The sequence below is a fragment of the Gouania willdenowi genome, chromosome 13, assembly GCF_900634775.1.
Source record: "Gouania willdenowi chromosome 13, fGouWil2.1, whole genome shotgun sequence".
NCBI lineage: Eukaryota > Metazoa > Chordata > Actinopteri > Blenniiformes > Gobiesocidae > Gouania > Gouania willdenowi.
In genome coordinates, this window is record NC_041056.1 from 16,554,684 (window position 1) to 16,574,149 (window position 19,466).

Sequence of the window (19,466 nt, forward strand, 5' to 3'; positions counted from 1 at the left end):
CTCTGCTACTATAAGACGCTGTGAGATGATTTGGATAATAAACAGCTATCCCGATTACTCGTAAAGAAGATGTTTGGTGGGGTTTTCATATGCGTATTGTTTTCAAAAACGGCAGCGCTTTGTGTTATTTATACACCTAAATTCCAATTTTAGCTCATGAAAATCAAGAAGCGTGAGGTTATAGTTAACATTAGACGATGGACCACCTTCCTCTTTTGTTTGAGTTCCAGGAACATAAAAAAGGTTAACTATTGACAGGGGTCATATCAGGTTTCACAAAATACACACCTGTGTGGACAAAGTGCAGTTTAAGCACCTTAACCTAAGAATTAATTGTATAAGTGTATGAGATAAATCTTTTTGTCTGTCTGGAGTGATGTTGTATATTTGTGTGAGTTTGTGTGTGTGCGAGAGAAAGAGATTGTTTGTTCTCTCAGTGGAGGTCACAGAGGTGGGATAAAGAGACTCGCCCTGCTGGAACAATAAAGGTTGAGAAGGAAGCATAAATTGTGAATCCCTCAGGTCTCACTACTCCAGGATCTCTCAGTCTGCCTGTTTGCTGTCCAACGTTCATTCGCTTCTGTAAGAAGAATCACAGTGACGGGTGAGCAGAGATTACTGATAATGCTTTGACAAGATTTATTGATAGATTAAATACGTTGTTAAAAGCTGACACTGACGTATGTTGTGTGAAGCATTTTTCCAGCATAAAACTCTTACGTGAGAATATTAGGAGACGTGTCAATTATTAGGAACTTTGACCCTCGGAAAGCAGTCGAGTTAATAAACTCTGCTTTTCAGTGCCTTTATCATGAGATGTTTAATTGTGGGAAAATGTTTTTGGCTTTTCTATTCTCGTGCTTGTTCGACTTCAACGTTTATCATTCGTGTCATTAAGTTTTTAATCAGAGCAAGATATGAATGTATAAATGGTTGAAGGGTGCAATGCTCTGGAAATGGAAACAAATAATTTCATTTGACTGGAAATGTTTGATTTGTTGTGCATTTATTGTGAATATGTAATCCTGTGAACCCGCTAACGTCCAGGAAGTCAATGACCCATAATAATGTCTTATAGGTCAGCGGCAGGCCATGCATTTTAAAGCTCAGTCTTCAAATCTGCCCTGTCATGATATATCAAACTATAATAATTATTAGGAGGTTGATATTTACCCCACTGATGATGTGTTGTTGCAATAGTATTAATAGTATAGTATAAATATTATAATTGAGAGTGCAGCTGGATGATCAATTATTTGTAATTAAATTCAACCTGACTTGACGTTATGCACAGCCGTGCATGTGGAATAAAAACACCTAAATTCTTTGGGTGGAGCCTTTAACTGGTTTTCTAATTTTATGTTCACATGAACATAAAAGAAGGTGAAATGAATATGTCATGGAATAAGTAAGATTATTCTCTAACTTCATTCAGCATTAGAAGAGCCTCAGTTGTGAATTTTGTTTAGAAAAGGTTAAGTTAGCACTTAAAGGGATACTCCACTGTCTTTACAAGTTTGGCCTAAAATCTTTGAAATGTACTTATTAGAAGACGCTGTATATGCCTACTAAAAGGCATTATTATGCACAATATTTGTTTTATTGCCTTTTAAAAATGGGACTACATTACAGTTTGAGAGCTTGTGTTCCGCCATCTTGAAATCACATGATTGATGACGTCACACAGCCCCACTGCCTGTAAACATGTCATTTTTTTTCCCCAACTGGTTGCTCTAAATATTCAGGAAAAGTCAAAGTTGCAGATGTAGACCTCTTTTGTTTCCTAAAAGAGGATTAAAAACCGAAGAAATTACGTGACCGCAGGGGACAACAATTCCAACTTGTGCGATTTTGTAGCAGACAATGAAGCAGAGAAGAAGAGCTCTCCTAAGAGATCTTTACTCTGCCATAAACAGTGTGCTGCCGGTGCTCTGATGACTGAAGTTAGCGAGTAAATCACGAACTGTTGGAGGAGGACTCCCACCCAAAAGGACTTCTATCCTCAGGGTTTGTGTGTCTTCAACAGTCCGTTAATCTAAAAATCAGGTTGAACTGCTTCACTTCAATAGAAAACAATGGAATGTTTACAGGCAGTGGAGATGTGCAACATCACCAATCACGTGATTTAAAGATGAAGAAACACATGCTCTTAAAATGTAAAGTAGTCGGATTTTAAATGAATTTGGTGCTTTATAACGCGGTGTGTTATAATTTGAATATCATGGAAAAGTTGTTTAATTTCCACATTTCCATTCAAAAAGTTAAACTTTCATAGATTATAGATTCAAGGCCCACAATTTAAACGATTTCAAGTATTTATTTGTTTATTTTTACATAATTTGGGCTTCGAGCTCATAAAATCCACGAAAACGGGTGAGGAACAGAACCCAGGTTGCTTGAGGTCCAGTGTGAAATATCCACAGTCAGTTGGGCTGTGGGCTGCAATCTTCTGTTCTGTTCCTCACCAGTCTTCCTCCAAACCTTTGGATCTGGATTCTTGAATGAAAGACACACTTTACTTTCATCTGAAAAGAGGACCATGGACCATTGGCCAACAGTCCAGTCCTTCTTCTCCTCTATTTTTCTGCAAAAACTGAAAAGTAAATGGTGATTTCTTCACAGTATTCTAATTTTTTGAAATCCTGTTTTCGTAGGTTTTATGAGCTGGAAGCCCAAATTAGGTAAAAAAAATAAACAAATAAATACTTGAAATTGTTTAAATTGTGGGCCCTGAATCTATAATCTATGAAAGTTTCACTTTTTGAATGGAATTATGGAACTTCAACAACTTTTCCATGATGCTCTAATTGTAAGGGTTTGTATATATTTGAATAAGCACATTTTAAAGATTTTAGGCCAAACTTGTTAAAATGTGTGGAAGAGATCCCTTTAAAAAGTTGAAATGATAGATATCACTGAGCATTTGTTATTAATGTTAGTATTAGCAGTAGGGCATCAGGTTCTTCTCTGATCCTGACGTGTAGCCCTGAGTGACTCATTGTTTGTCGGATAGTCTTTGAGTGTTACCAACTGACTTCTCATTAGACTGTCAAAACACAGGTGTGACACACCGAGACCTGAGGGTGTAACACTGAACAGTAAACACACGCACGCGCACACACCACTTTAGACTTCATGCTATGCCTATCACTAAGTGTGTGATTCAAACTCGCGGTTCATAAAAATCTTTCTTACTTTTTTTTAAATCAATGCAGAAGATGTACAGATCTGAGCAAGGGTGAAGTTTTGTGCGATAACAAAAAGTAACACCACGTTTGTATCCAAAGCCGTACATCCACCCACCTACTGATGTGTGGGAGGAGATACAAAAAACGAAGGAAGGCACAGGTAGGAAGTCACAGTCAGCAAAAGAAGAAGCAGGTTTCCGGGTTCAGGTTACATTGAATACTTTTGTTTAGTCAGCAGGGCTTGGTCATTAAGAGCAGCTGATTGAATCTACGTGCTTTGGTGACACAAAGCCACAAACAGGAGCTTTTTTACTGCAGCCTTAGGGTTTTAAGAGGGGGCACGTTAGGCAGATTCAGTTACTGTGGAAGAAAGGAGGAGGGAGTGCAAAAGGAGAGGGAAAAATACTGAATCTGGTTTGGGATTTTAAACCAGAGAAGCAGGAACAGCAGTTGAGAAGGACAGGGGACGGACAGGTCTTTGGGAGACTCCCACCTCATGTGAGGGAGGGCAGCGTTTACTGTACGCCGTAAGCTGCATCTAGGTTTTACAAGAAAAGGCAACTACACAATGTGGGTAAGTGCAACTTGTAGTACAGTGTAAACATTATTAATAAAGGTGAGTACTGTTTTCTAGAAGAGTCATTTTGTACTGGAGTTATTCAGAGATCACACAGCTTTTGTACTCCATAAGAATATATAGTGTGTGTCCATGTGGTGCCATCTGCTCCGTCAGACTCTGTTCTTTGTAACTATCAACTATCTAATAAAAAATGGAAAAACATATATGTTGGTACAGGATCTCCAGATGTTTAGTTGCAGTGTCAATGAAAAGGATTGGATTGAAGTAAATAAAACAGCATCACAGTTGGTGATGTTTAAGTTTGCACAACAGTCCTTGTGTTCTCCACCTGTGTTCATGGTATTTCTTTGGATGCTTTCCAATAACAATCCAATGAAATTCAATATCATGAAAGTGAAGCTGACTAAATATTTACAATACTTTAATTTGACTGTGGGATTGAAGGTGTGCTTATAATTATCTGTCTTTGTCTAGCCGCCCTGTGACAGAATATAGATATATATATCCAGATCAGGATAAGCAGGTACAGAAGAAAGGTGATTAAATTATCACGAGTCCTTTTTTGTCTAACACATAAATTTGGTATTTTAAGCATTGAACACAAAATACAGTGTGAAATTTTTATTACTGCATCATTATAATTGCTTTATATTTTATGTATAATGATTATGTCTTCACATATGGATTTAACTGCACACTTTGATATAAACCATGAGGAGGACATTGGTCATTAGGAGTGTGTATTGCCTGGCATCTGGCGATACAATTTGTATCCCGATACATAGGCCACGATATATCCCAATATTAAAGTATAAGGCGATTATTGTGATTTTCTTATATATATATATATATATATATATATATATATATGACTGAAGAAACAACTAATCTGTAAATGTGTACACCTTCATAAGAACATTATGTATGATATATATTTTATTTGCATATTTTACACTCTAAACATGTCATGTGCCAACACCTTAAAATAAAAAATAACATACAATCTGCCTGTGGCTTTTAAACCAACTTTTACTTTAGTTCAACATGACTTTAGTGCAACTTAACTGAGGTATATGCTTATAATAATAAATAAATGCATTAAATTAGTACTTTCTTGTTAGATTTTATTGAAAAAACACAAGCTGGTCAACATGCCCAGGTTTTAGTGCACTTCTTTGTGCAGTTACAATGTCTCCTGCAGTGGAAAAGACTTTTCTGGTAAAATAAAGATTAAAAAAATAATAATAATATATATATATATTAAAAAAAAAAGTCGATATGGATGCATTTAGAATCGATCGGGGAATCGCGCAACGTAATATCGCAATACATCGCAGAATCATTTTTTTTTTCCAACACCCCTACTGGTCTAGATCTCTTTCACTGATTTCAAACAAATTCAGTACCACAGCGCACACTGTTCTGAATCCAACAAAGCAGAGAAGCAGTATGGGTGTAACCTGTTGCAACAAAAGGATAACCGTGTCAAAGCATCTATACGAAAAGACTGACACAGTTTACCACAATAGTGGATTTCACATAAGTCGGTTGTTAAACGTATCAGGAGTAAGATGTGTGCGGCGTAAAAAAACCCCTGTTTTTACAGATTTGAAACCGTAATATTGCTCGTGACATGTATCAATATGAAAGGGATTTTAATAAGGAGGTGTGACAGAGTAGATTCAAGAATGTGCTTGTCCAACATGACTTTAATTAAAAATATCTTTCAGGTTTCCCAGGTTTTAAAAGCCTGCTTTGTTTAACCTTTGAAGTCTATAGTTTTTCTAATAATGCATTCTGACCTCGACTTTAGCAGATTTTGTGTCTAAACTGAATGAATGGATGAAGACATCACAATAACATATAATAATGTTTTATTGTACAGTTTCATCTCCACAATATTGTTAGTATTTTTTTGTGATATCATGATTGTTCATAGAAAGCATCAGATCTTAATGTTTCTACTGTATATATGGGTTTCACAGTAATCCAAACGTAAATAAGATTCTATAAATAAAGCGCATCTATATGTTGCCTTCTTTACTTATGTTATTTTTGTAAATCATATAAAGCCACTTGCACATCAATAAATCATGGAAATGTATTAATCAGATAAGGAAAGTTTATTCATTGACCTTTTTGTGAAGTACAACCAATCATTTAAGTAAAAAAAAAAAGCTGAGGTATTTATTTCTATATATTTATACAGCTAATTCATTACAGGTTTTCGGTTTCAAAATAGATTTAAATTTAAACATTAGCAGCAGAGGATTTTTTTTTTTTTTTGATAAAAATGAACTTTCGAAAAAGATTGTAAAAAACAAAACAAAAAACAGAAGGAATCAAATATAGAAGCAGTGTTGCACAGATTTAAAAATGAATCAAAAGAAATGGGGAAGTGTGGAGAAAGAGATGTGGGGAAAAAACAATATGCTATATTTTTCCCGGCCCTGATGACCTCAAAAAGTACCCTCAGGGCGAGGGGTATAAACTTTCTTTTTTTTTTTTAACAAACTAATAACATTGAAGGCCATGTTACACAGAAACCACATCATCCCTCATTACATAAGTACATATGTAAAGAGTAAATATTGAACAACAGTGGTTGTGCTGAAACCCCTCTATCGTGTTACACTAAAAGTGCTGTAAGGCTTAGTGCACAGAAGTGTAACATTCCTCTCTTTGACGTAAAGAAGAAACTTTGGAAAACGTGACACAGCAAAGAGCAGTGGCAGGATCTGTGACATTTTCAGCCTCTGTTCTATATGTTGGGCATGAAAGGAGTCTTATATAAGAGTGTAACAAAAAGTACATATGAGCTTTATCGCCTCAAAGCCAATTCACATCAGGATAGTGAGCCTTCCACCCCCCCCCCAAAAAAAGGAAGAAAAAACCTGCTCTGCTGCATTCTTTGTTCCTCTGCCTGTACCTACACTGTGTATTTCAGTGTTATGGCAACAGAATTCAACTTAAAAAAAAAAAAAGCAAAATGCACTTTTCTAAAATCCCCATTGTGACTAAATTCTTCAAAGGTAAATAGAGAAAATATTTCACTTACTATGCTTTCTTTTTGAATTCTCAAATTACATTGTAAATACTGCAATGGATATTTTACAAATGAACCAAAGTGATATGTAATTAATACACTGTACATGCTGTACATCTGTAGTACAGTCAATGCAAAACCGTTGGATTACACAAAGGAAGAACAGCAGGCAAATGAAAGTGCTCATCCAATGAGTAACCATATACCATGTGCTGAAATCCTCTCATTGGCCAATCAGCAGCCTTATTGATGTGATACTTGAGCTATACGGCTACATGACGAACCTTGGGGGGGAAATAACAGTACATATTTACACCATCTGCCAACTACACTATATACTGTATATATATATATATATATATATATATATATCTTTAAGACAAATCTATATATCTTGTACAAAAAGTTGACACTTTTTGTACAAGATATATAGATTTGTCTTAAATATTAGTTTTTACCTATTAGATATTCTAGTACAGTGCCCGTCAGAAGAATGTATTCATATAGTGGGAGCTTAAGTAGAGTTGTCAATTATGGCCAAATGAGTATGTGTTTGAAGGTTGGATGTACAAAGAGGTGTATATACTCTGTACTCTGTAGTGTTATAAAGGAGTTTATTTGCGAGTGTAATTTCCCTGGTTGAATTCTATGGGACATGCGCATGATAAATGTGTTTGTAGTTTTTTTTTTTTTTACTCATTTTTGTGCTTTTTTTGTCTAATTACTGTTTCTTGTTGCCATTGTAGTATGATTCTGGAGTTATTTTGTGTATTTTTGGTGTAGTTTTGTGCATTTCTGTTGTAGTTTTGTGTATTTTTGAATAAATATTTCGCTTTGTGTATTTTGACTAATTTTCATATTTTTGTTGTCGTTTGGTGTACTTTGCTGTAATGTATTATCTATTGTGTATTATTGCTGTTTAATGTGTTTTTGGAGTCATTTTGTGTTTTTGTGTTGTCGTTTACGTCTGCGGTCATATTTAGCATTTTGGTAGTCATTTTGTATGTTGTTTGATTGTGGTTTCACACATGTATTATTGCTGTTTAATGAGTGTTTGGAGTCAGCTTGTGTATTTTTTGTAAAGGGATGTTTTAGTTGTCATTTTGTGTATCTTTGTTGTTTTGAACAGGTTTGAACTGTTGTTTGAGACTCTTGTTCCGGGGGGGGGCAGCAAAAAAAAAAAACATTTTATATAGGGAACGACTAGAGTTGCGCTTCACAAATACCGAATGAAAACAAATGTACCAATCTACCTGTTTTTATAATTTCTCATTTCTGTAACATAAGTTCTGAAAGCTGTATTATGGACCTGCCAAAATGAATCCAAAATGCAGCTTCAAATGTTCAGCATCAACATCCTGTAACGTAAAGTTGGTCAAATTAATTACATCTTTTTTTTTTTTTTTTTAAATTTAATTTATATATATATATTTTTAATTTGATTATTATTATTTTTAATATTAATAATAATATTGCTTGTTTGTTGTTCAGTTAAAATGTTCAAAACCTTTAATAAAAACAATTGAAAAAAAGAAAAAAGAAAAATTAAGCACATTACTTGCGATATCCTACATAATATATGATACAAACCTCGATACATGATGTGCTGTAATATGGGAGACACACTTGCTGGCAGTTGTAATTCACTAAGTTAGACACAGGTAGGATATAGTATAAAAGGATTAAAAGCATTTAAAACATTGGTCCTCGAAGGCCAGACTTGATTTCATGACCCACCTATAGAATTTATAGGACTTCTAAATAGAGGTGTGGGTATATCTTTATGACTGGATGAGCGAGTGTGATATAAATTTATAAATAAAGCATTTAAAAGTCCAAAAACATAGATTATGGCATTAAAAGTCTCTAAAACTTAACTCCACCTCCGCTGAATGTCTATTCGACGTCCTCCAGTGGCCGGTGGATGCCGGTTTTGTTGCGGGGAAGGCGGGCGAGTAGATTAGCACAACAGCCGCTCAATCCACCGCTTTGTATCCAGACAAGCACGCACTGAGCGCGGTGTTAGGTCGTTCGCTGTTTCAGTCATCTTGTTTTCTCGGTGCAACACTACAAACAACAGACTTTTGAGTCTACGGAGCATCCGCGGTGTCCGCCATGTTGTAAACGAAGCATTGCGCTGCTACGGGAAGCAGGAGAGTCAAATGTCAACGACTGCTAAAACTTTTTTACGTAATTTTTATTTTGTGAACCTTTGAATTTTGTATCGCCGTTTTTATCACTTCCTAGTCACTGTGTTTTTGGCACTTAAAATATTTGTATATTATGTACATTATATTAAGAATTAATTTTTTTCGAATGAACTTACTGGGGTAAGTAAAATACGCAAACTTCCGCGTATTTTACTTTTTTCTTTCATTGAAAATTAGTTTTTTGATTAAAGTGAATGTGTTTTTAGATTTAAATTATTATTTTTTGATTGAAGTAACTCTTTTGGTTTAAACAATAAAGTTAACTAAATAAAATGAAATAACATGCTTACGATTGTAATTAAAAAAAAAAAAAAAAAAAAAATATATATATATATATATATATATATATATATATATATATATATATATATATATATATATATATATATATATATATATATATATTTCTGCCGTATTCTAAACTTGGATTTGTGGGGGTTTGTTTCTGAATGTGAGCTTTTAATCTGAAAATACAAAGGAAGTTAGTTTGGGCAGTAGAAATGATGTAAACAGTCGGACACGTGGTGGTACTTCGGTTCCTGCTTTTGACACATTACATGGTGCTTTACGAGGTTTTTTTTTTTTTGCTTTACGAGGTTTACAGCTTCCTCTCGTTTGTTTTTAGTGCTCACACATACTATATGGAGTTTATTTCAGTTTACATGCCTCCTAGAAACTTACCACGGGTAAGTGGTATTTGAATTTTACAATAAGCACAGTTCATTCAAATGTTTGAAATACAAAAAAAAATGCTTTTTAGATGTATTTCCTTTTTTAAATGTCTCCGATAAATTGTTCATTATTTTTTTCTTTTTCTGCTGTTACAGATTTAAAACTGACTGAAGAGACCTTTTTCCTGTATATATATATATACTCAAACTAGTCAAAGAAATGTTTTATTCACATATTTGCATTTCTATCTGAACATCATGTGACAAAGCTACTTTTCAATTAACATACAAATATAACGTAATTTTGAGTTATTCAGTTGACATAGAAACAGGCTGGGGCTCTAGGTTTTGTTTTGTTAAACAAAAATCTTTCAACGTTTTAAGTAAGTAAACCCTTTTTTTATACAGTATTTATCCTGCTGGAGGTTGTTATAAAGTGAAGGTAAAAATGCTATATTGAATATATAAATAATAATAATAATGATGATTGCATAGACACTCAAAGCACTTTGCATTGCATTATTCTTTCACTCCACACTCGGTGGTGGAAAGCTACTATTGTAGCCACAGCTGCCATGGGGCAGACTAACAGAAGCGACCAACATTTACACACACACACACCACGTTCATACTAGGCAATGTGGTAGAAGAGTCTTGGCTAAAAGGACACATTGACAGATACCACTAGAGGTGTGTTTTTCAACCTAGGGGTCAGGACCCCCATGTGGGGTCACCTGAAATGTCTAGTAATTGGTTAAAAAAAAAAAAAAAAAAAAACATAATAAAAAAAAATACATAAATATATGTATTTCAAATAATTATCATATACTTAAGCATTCTCAAATATGAATCTATTTAAAATAAAATGCAGTAAAAAAATATCTGAGGTGGCACACTTGTCACTTTGTGTGCTAATCCTGGCTACTCTGTATTTGTAACACACTTTAATAAACATGATCAAAAACTAAATTTAGAAAAAAAATGTCTCTGGGGTCGCCGGACATTTATGATATCAAATTGGAGTCACGACCCCAAAAAGGTTGGGAACCACTGCACTGGAGTAACTGCCGCCCCACTGTGAGTCTGCACTTGCATGCATGATGTGCTCTGGGTGTTTCCTCCCACTGTCCAAAAACATATATGTTCGGGCCATTTACATGTTGAATATGTGTATTTGTGCATGAAATTGTCTTTGTGTTAGAACTCTAATAGAGTAGTCACTAGTGTTCAGACCTGCAGACTCCTAGAGTGAGTTTGAATCCCACTCCATCCTAGTCATTGCAGTTGTGTCCTTGGGAAATGCTCTATACCCACATTGCCTGGTATGAAAAACACTGTATAAATCCAAACTATAAACTAAATTTACAGCTTTTCAAATCTGGTGCACTTGTTCCTCACTGTACTCGACTGGATTGCATTGTTATGACCTTGCTTGTGGGGGTTGAAGATCACCCATTTGCATGCTGTCTCTCATGTATCAGTTTCAATAGAAGCCTTACAGGGTCCCAACAGTTCCAGTCACACCACTCATCCCAGTATACTTAACCATATCCATTGTCCCAGACTTCATTAGTTTAGCACATTCACCTCATAATGGAAACCGCCTGCAGCAGATGGAGACGCACATTGGTGTAATGTGACATTTAATAGTAGCACACTGTGTCCCGTGTGTTAACAGTTGGCAAATGTTTGACTCCTCCCCTTAAAATGCACTGTACTGTACACCTGTTTCAAACATTGCTTTGTTGGTTATAGGATGGAGAGATGCTGTTTTTACCCCTATGACGCAATTAAAAGCTGAATTGTTCTTGGAATAATGCTGCATTGCATTATGGGCTTTAAACATCTGTTGTTCTTGTTCTCTACCCACAGACAGCAGTTCAGCTGCCAGAGGAAAGCTCTACGCCATTAAATCCAGCCAGACAGACGCGTAAGTTATTCTCAGGGGTGTTTTTAATGTTTGTCTTTCTTACTATTTTAATTTCCCTCTATTTGTCCCGCTCGTGTTTTTTACTGCAGCGGTTCCACGACCAGGTCGTCACAGAAGGCCCATGACGGCTTCAAGGACTGAAAAGGACAAAGCCTCAAAGAGGAAGAAAGTGTTGTTAAGTTTGCTAACAGTTCTGGTCTTTCTGGGTATACTGGCCACCGCAGGATACTTCAGTGAGTCACAAATCCTGTCCAAAGCTCTTAGCTATCACGGGCCTGTACTACAAAGCCTGATAGATATATCCTGGATTTATCTCTGTTAGCGGGCTTCGCCTAACCAAACATTCTCTGTCAGAGAGAAGCTGGCCTACGAAGCACGAAATTAACTCGCTACGTTAAGCCAGGTGATTTCAGTCTGCCTACGTGCGCGCTCTTGTGACAGGGGCGGAGAATACAGCGTCAGACCAATCACAATCAGGGATAAACTATAGAGCAATTTAAGTCTCAACTGAGGAGTAATTCTTTAAAAATATGAAGAATTAAAATCAATTATTGAAACCAAAGTTAAAAAAAAAAACAGCAAGGAATGAATGCACGGATTGATGAGTGTTAATGCTAAGTTAAGTCTGAAAGCGCCTGACGCACGCAGGCTTTATCATCTGGCTAATGTAGGTCAGTCCATCAGATATAAATCTATATGTTTCCTGTAGAATGTCATCGGTAAATTTATTCTCTCTGTCAGCGTCACATCAGATCCACACAGCGACGTGTTCACAGAACGATGCACGTTTTACTGGGCAGGTCGTTTTCTAATAGAGCTGATTGGTCAGGAGGTGGGGCTTCAGTACTCGCTCAGAACCTAGCCAGAACAAAACCTTGTCCCGACCAGGTTAGGTGTTCAGCCTGAGTTACCATGGTGATTTAGCCCCGTAAGAAGTTAGCCACTATCATAGGACAGCACACACCAATTAAGAGGAAATCTTCAGCTTCATAGTACCGGCCCACTCTTCATATATCCATCAACTTGTGATGTTTACCTGTCATGGCCTTAATCCTTAGTGTATGATTCTTTTCCTTCCAGTTAAGAAGCTGATCGACAGCAAATACTTCTTTTGTAAACGCTCTGTGAAGTTTATCCCGCTCGATCAAACGTGTGACGGGAAGGATGACTGCGCTGGGGGAGAGGATGAGATTACATGTGTGTCAAGTTTTGTGGAAAATGCGACTTTTCCAGGTAAAAGCAAAAAAAAAAAAAACTTGATTCTATTTTGCTTTTGTCATGAGCACAAAACAAAGCCTGAAAGCGGAATCCTTCCCTTACAGTTCGGCTGACATCAGATAAGCTTGTTCTTCAAGTGTACGATCAAAACGCCGGTTGGAGGAGTGTTTGTAGTGACGACTGGACCGCCCAACACACACAGACTGCATGTAAACAACTGGGATACACATTGTACGTTTACATCCAAGTTGGAGATAAATCTGCTCATTATTACCTTTTTTTTTTGTTTTTTTTGCTTATTTGATGTTTGACTTTTCTCTGCTTTTGACAGTAAACCTAGCAGCTCTAAAGTCCACGTTAGCACTTTAACCACTTTGCTGAAAAGTGGACCGTTCACAGCAGTGAGACCCAGGACTACGAGCACACCATTAAACAAGGCTACAATAGATCGGTGAGCATGGCAACCTCACACTTCATGACTAAATCATTTTATATTTTAGTTTATAAATGATTCTAAAGAGGAAATTGTAGAGGAAGATGAAACAAAATGGCGTCCCATCATTTACAAAGTTAGGATTGTGTCCTCTGGAAGGTTTTCTCATCATTAAATGTAAAATAGAATTAAAAAGCTGTAGAAATAGGAACTCTTAGATCCATTTGCAAGTACGGAAATAAAGTGTTGAATCACTGTCTCTTGCATATGGTTGAATGTACAGTATATGTTTATCCAAATTCAATACAATTATTCTTTAATTCCAAGGCAAGACAAGGCAAATGTATTTATCTATTGTAGAGTGCATTTCATAAACAAGGCAAGTCAATGTGGTTTACATGATTTAAAAAAAGCAACAGAAAACATTTGACAGTTTAAAATTCAATAAAAACATTTAAAATCAGCAGTAAAAACTTTAAATGAACAATTATATGATTAAAAATATCCCTCTCAGTCATACTCTGTAGAGAAAAAGAGATCTTTTATCTTGGATTTCAAAATGTTCACATTGGATGCTGACTTCAGCTTCAACCAACTTTAAATTTGTACCTAAACATTTACTATTGTCACAATTTAAATATTCTTTTAGGTATTTTTTTTCCCTAATTATTCTGATCAGCTGGACTTTAAACAGTTAAATTCATTTGTTTTTCTGTTTGCTTTGTTGTTTTTGAAATCACGCAAAATAAATGAGTACACATATTTACATTTGGACAAACCTTCTTATATGGAATTTCAATGGGAAAGTGTGTTTAAACCTTTGACTGTCTGTGTGCTGTATATACGTATGTTAGAGAGCCACTTGCCACCATGAAGGGGGACAAGTACCATACTCTATACTCTATTTAGTTTTGTATTATGTTTGCTGTGAAATACTTCTTTCTCACGAGGGTTTAGTGTGATTTCCTTTTAAATATGAATACATAAACTGACCTGTAAACCTCAGCAATTTAGATTTTTGTCTCTTTTTGTAGTAAACAAAACTAAAAGGAGTTTCATTGACGGAAAGCAGAACTGAAACAGAGACTAGCTGAAAGGAGTTTCAGTCAACTGATCTGTTTGTGTGACTCATACGTGTTTATCAATGTGTTTTATAACTATTTTATTCTCCCCCTACAGAAAAGTATGCAAAGATGGATCAGTGGTGTCTCTGTCCTGCTCAGGTTAGCATATGTTTTTCTGTCTGACAACAGCCAACCGCTGTCACCTACACAGGGTTGTGTTTTTACAAAGGCAGCCTCCATGAGCTTTGGGCTGGAGCAGACTGATGACGTGTTTGTTTAGGGAGTTATTTTCTCACAGGTTCATACATGTCTGCACTACGCAACGGGGATCATGTGCCAGTGTATGTGCCTTAACACAACAAAAAAAATATGAGACAATGTTTTTAGAGTAAATTCATTGTTTGATAAAGATGCTAGGCCGGATAAATGTGTAGAAAATGAAATAAAAAAAAAAAAAAAAAGGTTACAAAATGTTGATAAACCAGTTGAAATGGAAAGAAACCGAGCCTCTAAAGCAACGATTCTCAACTGGTGGGTTGTGACCCAAAAATGGGTCGTGGACCTGTATTGGGTGGGTCATAGACAGCTGGTTAAAAATAATTCAATTCAGTTCATTTCAACTTTATCTATATAGCGCAAATTACAAGAAAGTAATCTCAAAGCGCTTAACAAAAAACAAAATGTAAGAAAGAAAGAACCCAACAAGATCTACATGAACAAGCATTTAGTGACAGTGGGAAGAAAAAACTCCCCAATTTTTTATAGGAAGAAATCTCCAGCAGAACCAGGTTCAGAGGTGGCAGCCATCAGCTTCGACTGGTTGGGGTTAGTGGACAGAAGGAAGAACAGAATAGGATTCCAGACTAGTATAAATAAATAAATACTTAGTGTCTCTCATGATGGACTTTTATTTTAAAATAAACTTTTTTTTTTTTGACAGGCACGTTGCACAGGAAAATATATAGATTTATGTTTTAAAAAAGATTTATATGTGTGTTTTCAACAGCTTTTTTTTGAAAATTATTCTAAAAAAAAGTGGGTTCGAGATTTAATGGCCGTGGCTAAATGTGGGTCCCAGGGTAGGACCAGTTGAGAACCACTGCTCTAAAGGTTTTTAGTCATCTCAGTGGATGTAATTCTATCTAGCTTTGTTTTTCAGACTGTGGACGAGTGGGTTCCCAGGACCGCATAGTCGGAGGTACAGACGCTCTCATCGAGGACTGGCCATGGCAGGTCAGCCTGCAGCAAGGTGGTCAGCACACATGTGGAGGATCACTGGTGTCCCCAAACTGGGTGGTTACTGCAGCTCACTGCTTTGTTGGGTAACTATACTGGTCACGTCTCTACCTCATTAAAAAAAATCTACTCACATTTAACACATCTCACTTTTTCTTCATCTCCTTTTCTGGGTCCTGCAGCAGTAAGAAAGAGTTGAGCAGGTGGAGAGTCGTGTCAGGGAAGACCCACATGAGCGCGGTTGGAGGTTCCTATGTGGACAGGGTTATACTGAATGGAAACTACGACGCTGCCAAAAATGACTACGACATAGCCATGATGAGACTCAGCAGTCCAATCACAGTTGGAGGTTCGAGACTCACCCACAGTCATTGTACTTGATCGTTTGACTCATTTTCATGTATTTTTTAAACATGCAAAAAATATTCAAATACATTTAATATGACATTTTAACAAAATACATAGGACGAGAACACACAAAAATGTTTCTTTCATTTTCAAAAAGCAGCTGGAAGTAGTATTGTTTTAAAAACCACCCCTTCTTCTTAAAAAACGTAACATTATTTAGGGCTTTAAGTTCACTTTTATGTGATTGTTATGCCACTCAAACATTTACAGCCATTACAAAACAAAGTAACAGTGGTTACCAGAAGTTATTAAAAAACAAATCAAAAAGTGCAATTTAACCAAAAATAGAATATATGTTAGTAGGTATTATTGAAAAATTATAAATAAATGAATAAATCCCTTTTAAAATCAATGTACAGTATTGTTAAGAACTTATGTTTTACACTAACTAGAAGTGGGTTTCCTCTGTTTTCTCATTTCAGAACATTTCATTTCATTTATTTATTTATTTGGATTGGGACATTACATATCAATGTGTCAGCAAACAGCATCAACATAAATATGCTGGAGTTAGCACAATAGCTACATTTTATCCGCTGTCCAAAGGCATGTAAACGGGATATAACATCCAGTGTGAACAATAACATTTAACATGCAGTTAACAGGGATTTGGGGAAAATTAAGGCCCTTAAAAAGTATTAGAAAAGTCTTAATCGCGATTTCATGAGGTATTAAATTTTATTGGTATTCAACCTTTGATCCGGTTGCATACTCTGGGCTAGATCACCTCGGGGCAACGCGTGTACATTTGCGACGTCACGTGACAATGAATGTTCCGGCCAAAAACAGACGAGAAGAAAACAAAAATGGGAAAGTGCAAGTTTTTTGATTCCTAGCTCAAGATGCCCAAATTCAAAGATTGGATGAAGCCAGTCGAGAATAACAACCGTTAAGCCTATCGCACACTTTGTAAGAAAAGATTAGCGTAGCATCGATGGGCTTAAATGCAGTTGAAGTCAAAGAGCTGAAGAAAAGGATCAAAATCCTCTATGAAGTGTACAACACACTTCAAATTGATGCAGACCATCTTGCTGAGCAAGCAGAAGGAAAATCTGGGTCATTACTGGCCCAATTTATCACCAAGTCCAACACTTAGCGCCGAAAGCACAAAGAAAAGCTCAAAGAGCTGATTGAAAGCAAATCACACAATCTCAGGCACATGTCCTAAATTTTGATCATGTTGTAATAGGTTCTTGTTTTCTGCCAGTTGGCCTTGAATAACTGCTGTTACGTGTTGTGACCTGAGGGGAATGTCAATAAACCTGCCTTTAGTTTAATTTATTCTTTCAGGTTTTATTCCTTCTACGTTTACCTCATTTCTGTTAAATTACAAACTACAACTGTTAAAGATGTGTTGCTAACAACAGCTTAAAGTGGTGATGAGGTCAAAAAAAAGTCTTAAAAAGTAAAATTAACCTCAGGATTCCAGCATATACCCTTAAGCAACATGGCACAATGAGAGACATTAAACTGACTGATGACAGAAAACATGATACCACATATACTATTTACAATAACATCAAAAATAAAGCACAACATCGATATATAAAATGAGTTTAAGTCAGTCTGGGGAAAAATTGTGTTGAATGTTGGATGTGTGAGAGTCAATAATAGAGAAATTGCTGATTTTTTAACCATCAACCTTTTATCTTAAACCAATATGTCGCAGTGAGCCATAAGCCGGTTTGTCTGCCCCCTAATGCCTTTGGTCCTGCTGCTGGTTCATCTTTGGTTGTAACAGGCTGGGGTTACCTCCAGGAAAATGGTAAGAAACCAGTAATGATTACAGACATGTCCCAGTCTTTGAAGTCTGTCATTTGTTATTAGTTGATTGTTGTATGACTGCCTGTCCATCAGGAGATCACGTTTCGTCCACACTGCAAAAGGCTGACGTTCCTCTGATAGACCGCAGCGTGTGCTCCAGTCCTCAAATCTACGGTAGGGTCGTAACGCAGAGAATGATCTGTGCCGGTTTCCTTGAGGGAAAGGTGGATGCTTGTCAGGTAACATCAGATTTTCTTCATTTCTTGGCACTTAATATGAATCAGATGTTTTAATATGGTGAATAATGGAATCATTATTGCCTGTGGTGTGATGGAACCAGGGGGACAGCGGAGGTCCGTTGGTGTATCTCAGCTCTGGCAGGTGGAACCTGATCGGAGTGGTGAGCTGGGGCGTCGGCTGTGCTCGAGAGAAAAGGCCAGGTGTTTACTGTAATGTTAATGAGCTGCTCAGCTGGATCCATACAGTCCTTCAGGTACCACTCACAAAAATCCTTTATCACTAATGTCTTCAGCTTTTGCTGTAATCAGCATGAATGTGACTTAATTTTCAAATGGTAAATGGAAGCCATTGTTTCAGTTTCTCGTGGCACACACACTTAACATCCCAACATTAGCAACTTTATATACTTCAGTTCAATAAGTACACCTAATAATAAACAATCCTAAAAATATGAAATACTGGCCAATACAAGGGATAATGTCTGCTTTGTTTTTACAGAAATACAGCTGAAGCGACTGCACTTTGCGATGGAGGAACTACAAAACTTCAGCCAAACTTTTAATTCAGCAATGACGTCTGAGAAATAATGGTGTCAAGGATCTCAATAGCAAACACAGCCTTACTTTATTAAAACAAACAAAAAAAAACTTTAGATAAATACCTTTTCTCCCCAGGGACCAGAATTTCTCAGTGTGTAAATTCGATGTGATTGAACTGTGGATTTAACAGCAGAGTAATCGATGTGTGTTTGGCTTTTACACCAAATTCTGCACAAAATATAAGCTTCTGTGGAGCTTTGTGGCAGACTGGAAACCACAATCATGGTGTACTTGATTACTATGCACTTTAATTTTAACATGTGCAATGCTTAGATAATTATTTGCAAATAATCTGATGTAAAGGTAGACCTGGGTCAATTTAAAATGTGGTAAAAGTGGCTTTACATCAGTGAATTTTATGTCTTTGTGGTGCTTATCTGGTAAACCATGTGCCTCCATAATAAAAGGCAACTTACTCATTTTTAACTGAAAATTTAACTTCAACACTACAAAGACCATCATAAGAGAACTCAGAGTTACTTGACTTCACTAATTTTTGGTAACCCGACTTTTATTTTCAATAAGAGAAGAGTTGGTATCCACTGAGCTTCCATGCCATGACCACGCTATTCAGAAATGGGAGATGTAAAATATGCATTTTTCTTTTCATGCACTTAGCTGAAACACAAGTTTAAAAGCACTGCAAAAAATGGAAAATGTGCACTTATTGTTATTAAATTAATCAAAGCGCTATATAACTAAAATTTTAAAACAGTAGGTAAAGTTGTAATATATTGCCATTGTTGTAATATTGTGCATTTATTATTGTTTTCTATATGTGTGAATAGTTTGTCAATTGAATAAAAGTGCTTTTTAAATGCGATGCGTTGTCTGTGTTTTCATACAGCCTCTCAGAAGCACGTTGAATCATTTTTTAAA

General features: G+C 36.2%; 1 protein-coding gene across 2 annotated transcripts; it reads left to right on the forward strand.

The window, feature by feature from the left end:
• The first annotated feature begins 404 nt into the window (after nt 1-404).
• Nucleotides 405-19,410, forward strand: LOC114474078 (transmembrane protease serine 4-like). 2 transcript variants are annotated; one of them, XM_028464072.1, is made up of 13 exons: nt 405-604; nt 11,568-11,625; nt 11,715-11,858; nt 12,706-12,858; nt 12,948-13,074; nt 13,175-13,294; nt 14,456-14,499; nt 15,500-15,662; nt 15,759-15,925; nt 17,654-17,749; nt 17,842-17,987; nt 18,089-18,241; nt 18,487-19,410. In XM_028464072.1, exons 3-13 carry the CDS (start codon nt 11,747-11,749, stop codon nt 18,496-18,498), a joined length of 1,293 nt encoding a protein of 430 aa, XP_028319873.1. In that variant the 5' UTR covers nt 405-604; nt 11,568-11,625; nt 11,715-11,746; the 3' UTR covers nt 18,499-19,410. The 2 variants fall into 2 exon arrangements, with proteins under 2 accessions (XP_028319873.1, XP_028319872.1); XM_028464071.1 differs by lacking the exon at nt 405-604 and adding an exon at nt 3,333-3,762.
• Nucleotides 19,411-19,466: the final 56 nt, after the last annotated feature.

Coding starts and splice junctions, on each gene's coding strand:
- LOC114474078 (XM_028464071.1), top strand. Junction 12,859..12,947: donor GGAAAATGCGACTTTTCCAG/GTAAAAGCAAAA, acceptor CTTCCCTTACAG/TTCGGCTGACATCAGATAAG. Junction 15,663..15,758: donor GCAGCTCACTGCTTTGTTGG/GTAACTATACTG, acceptor TGGGTCCTGCAG/CAGTAAGAAAGAGTTGAGCA.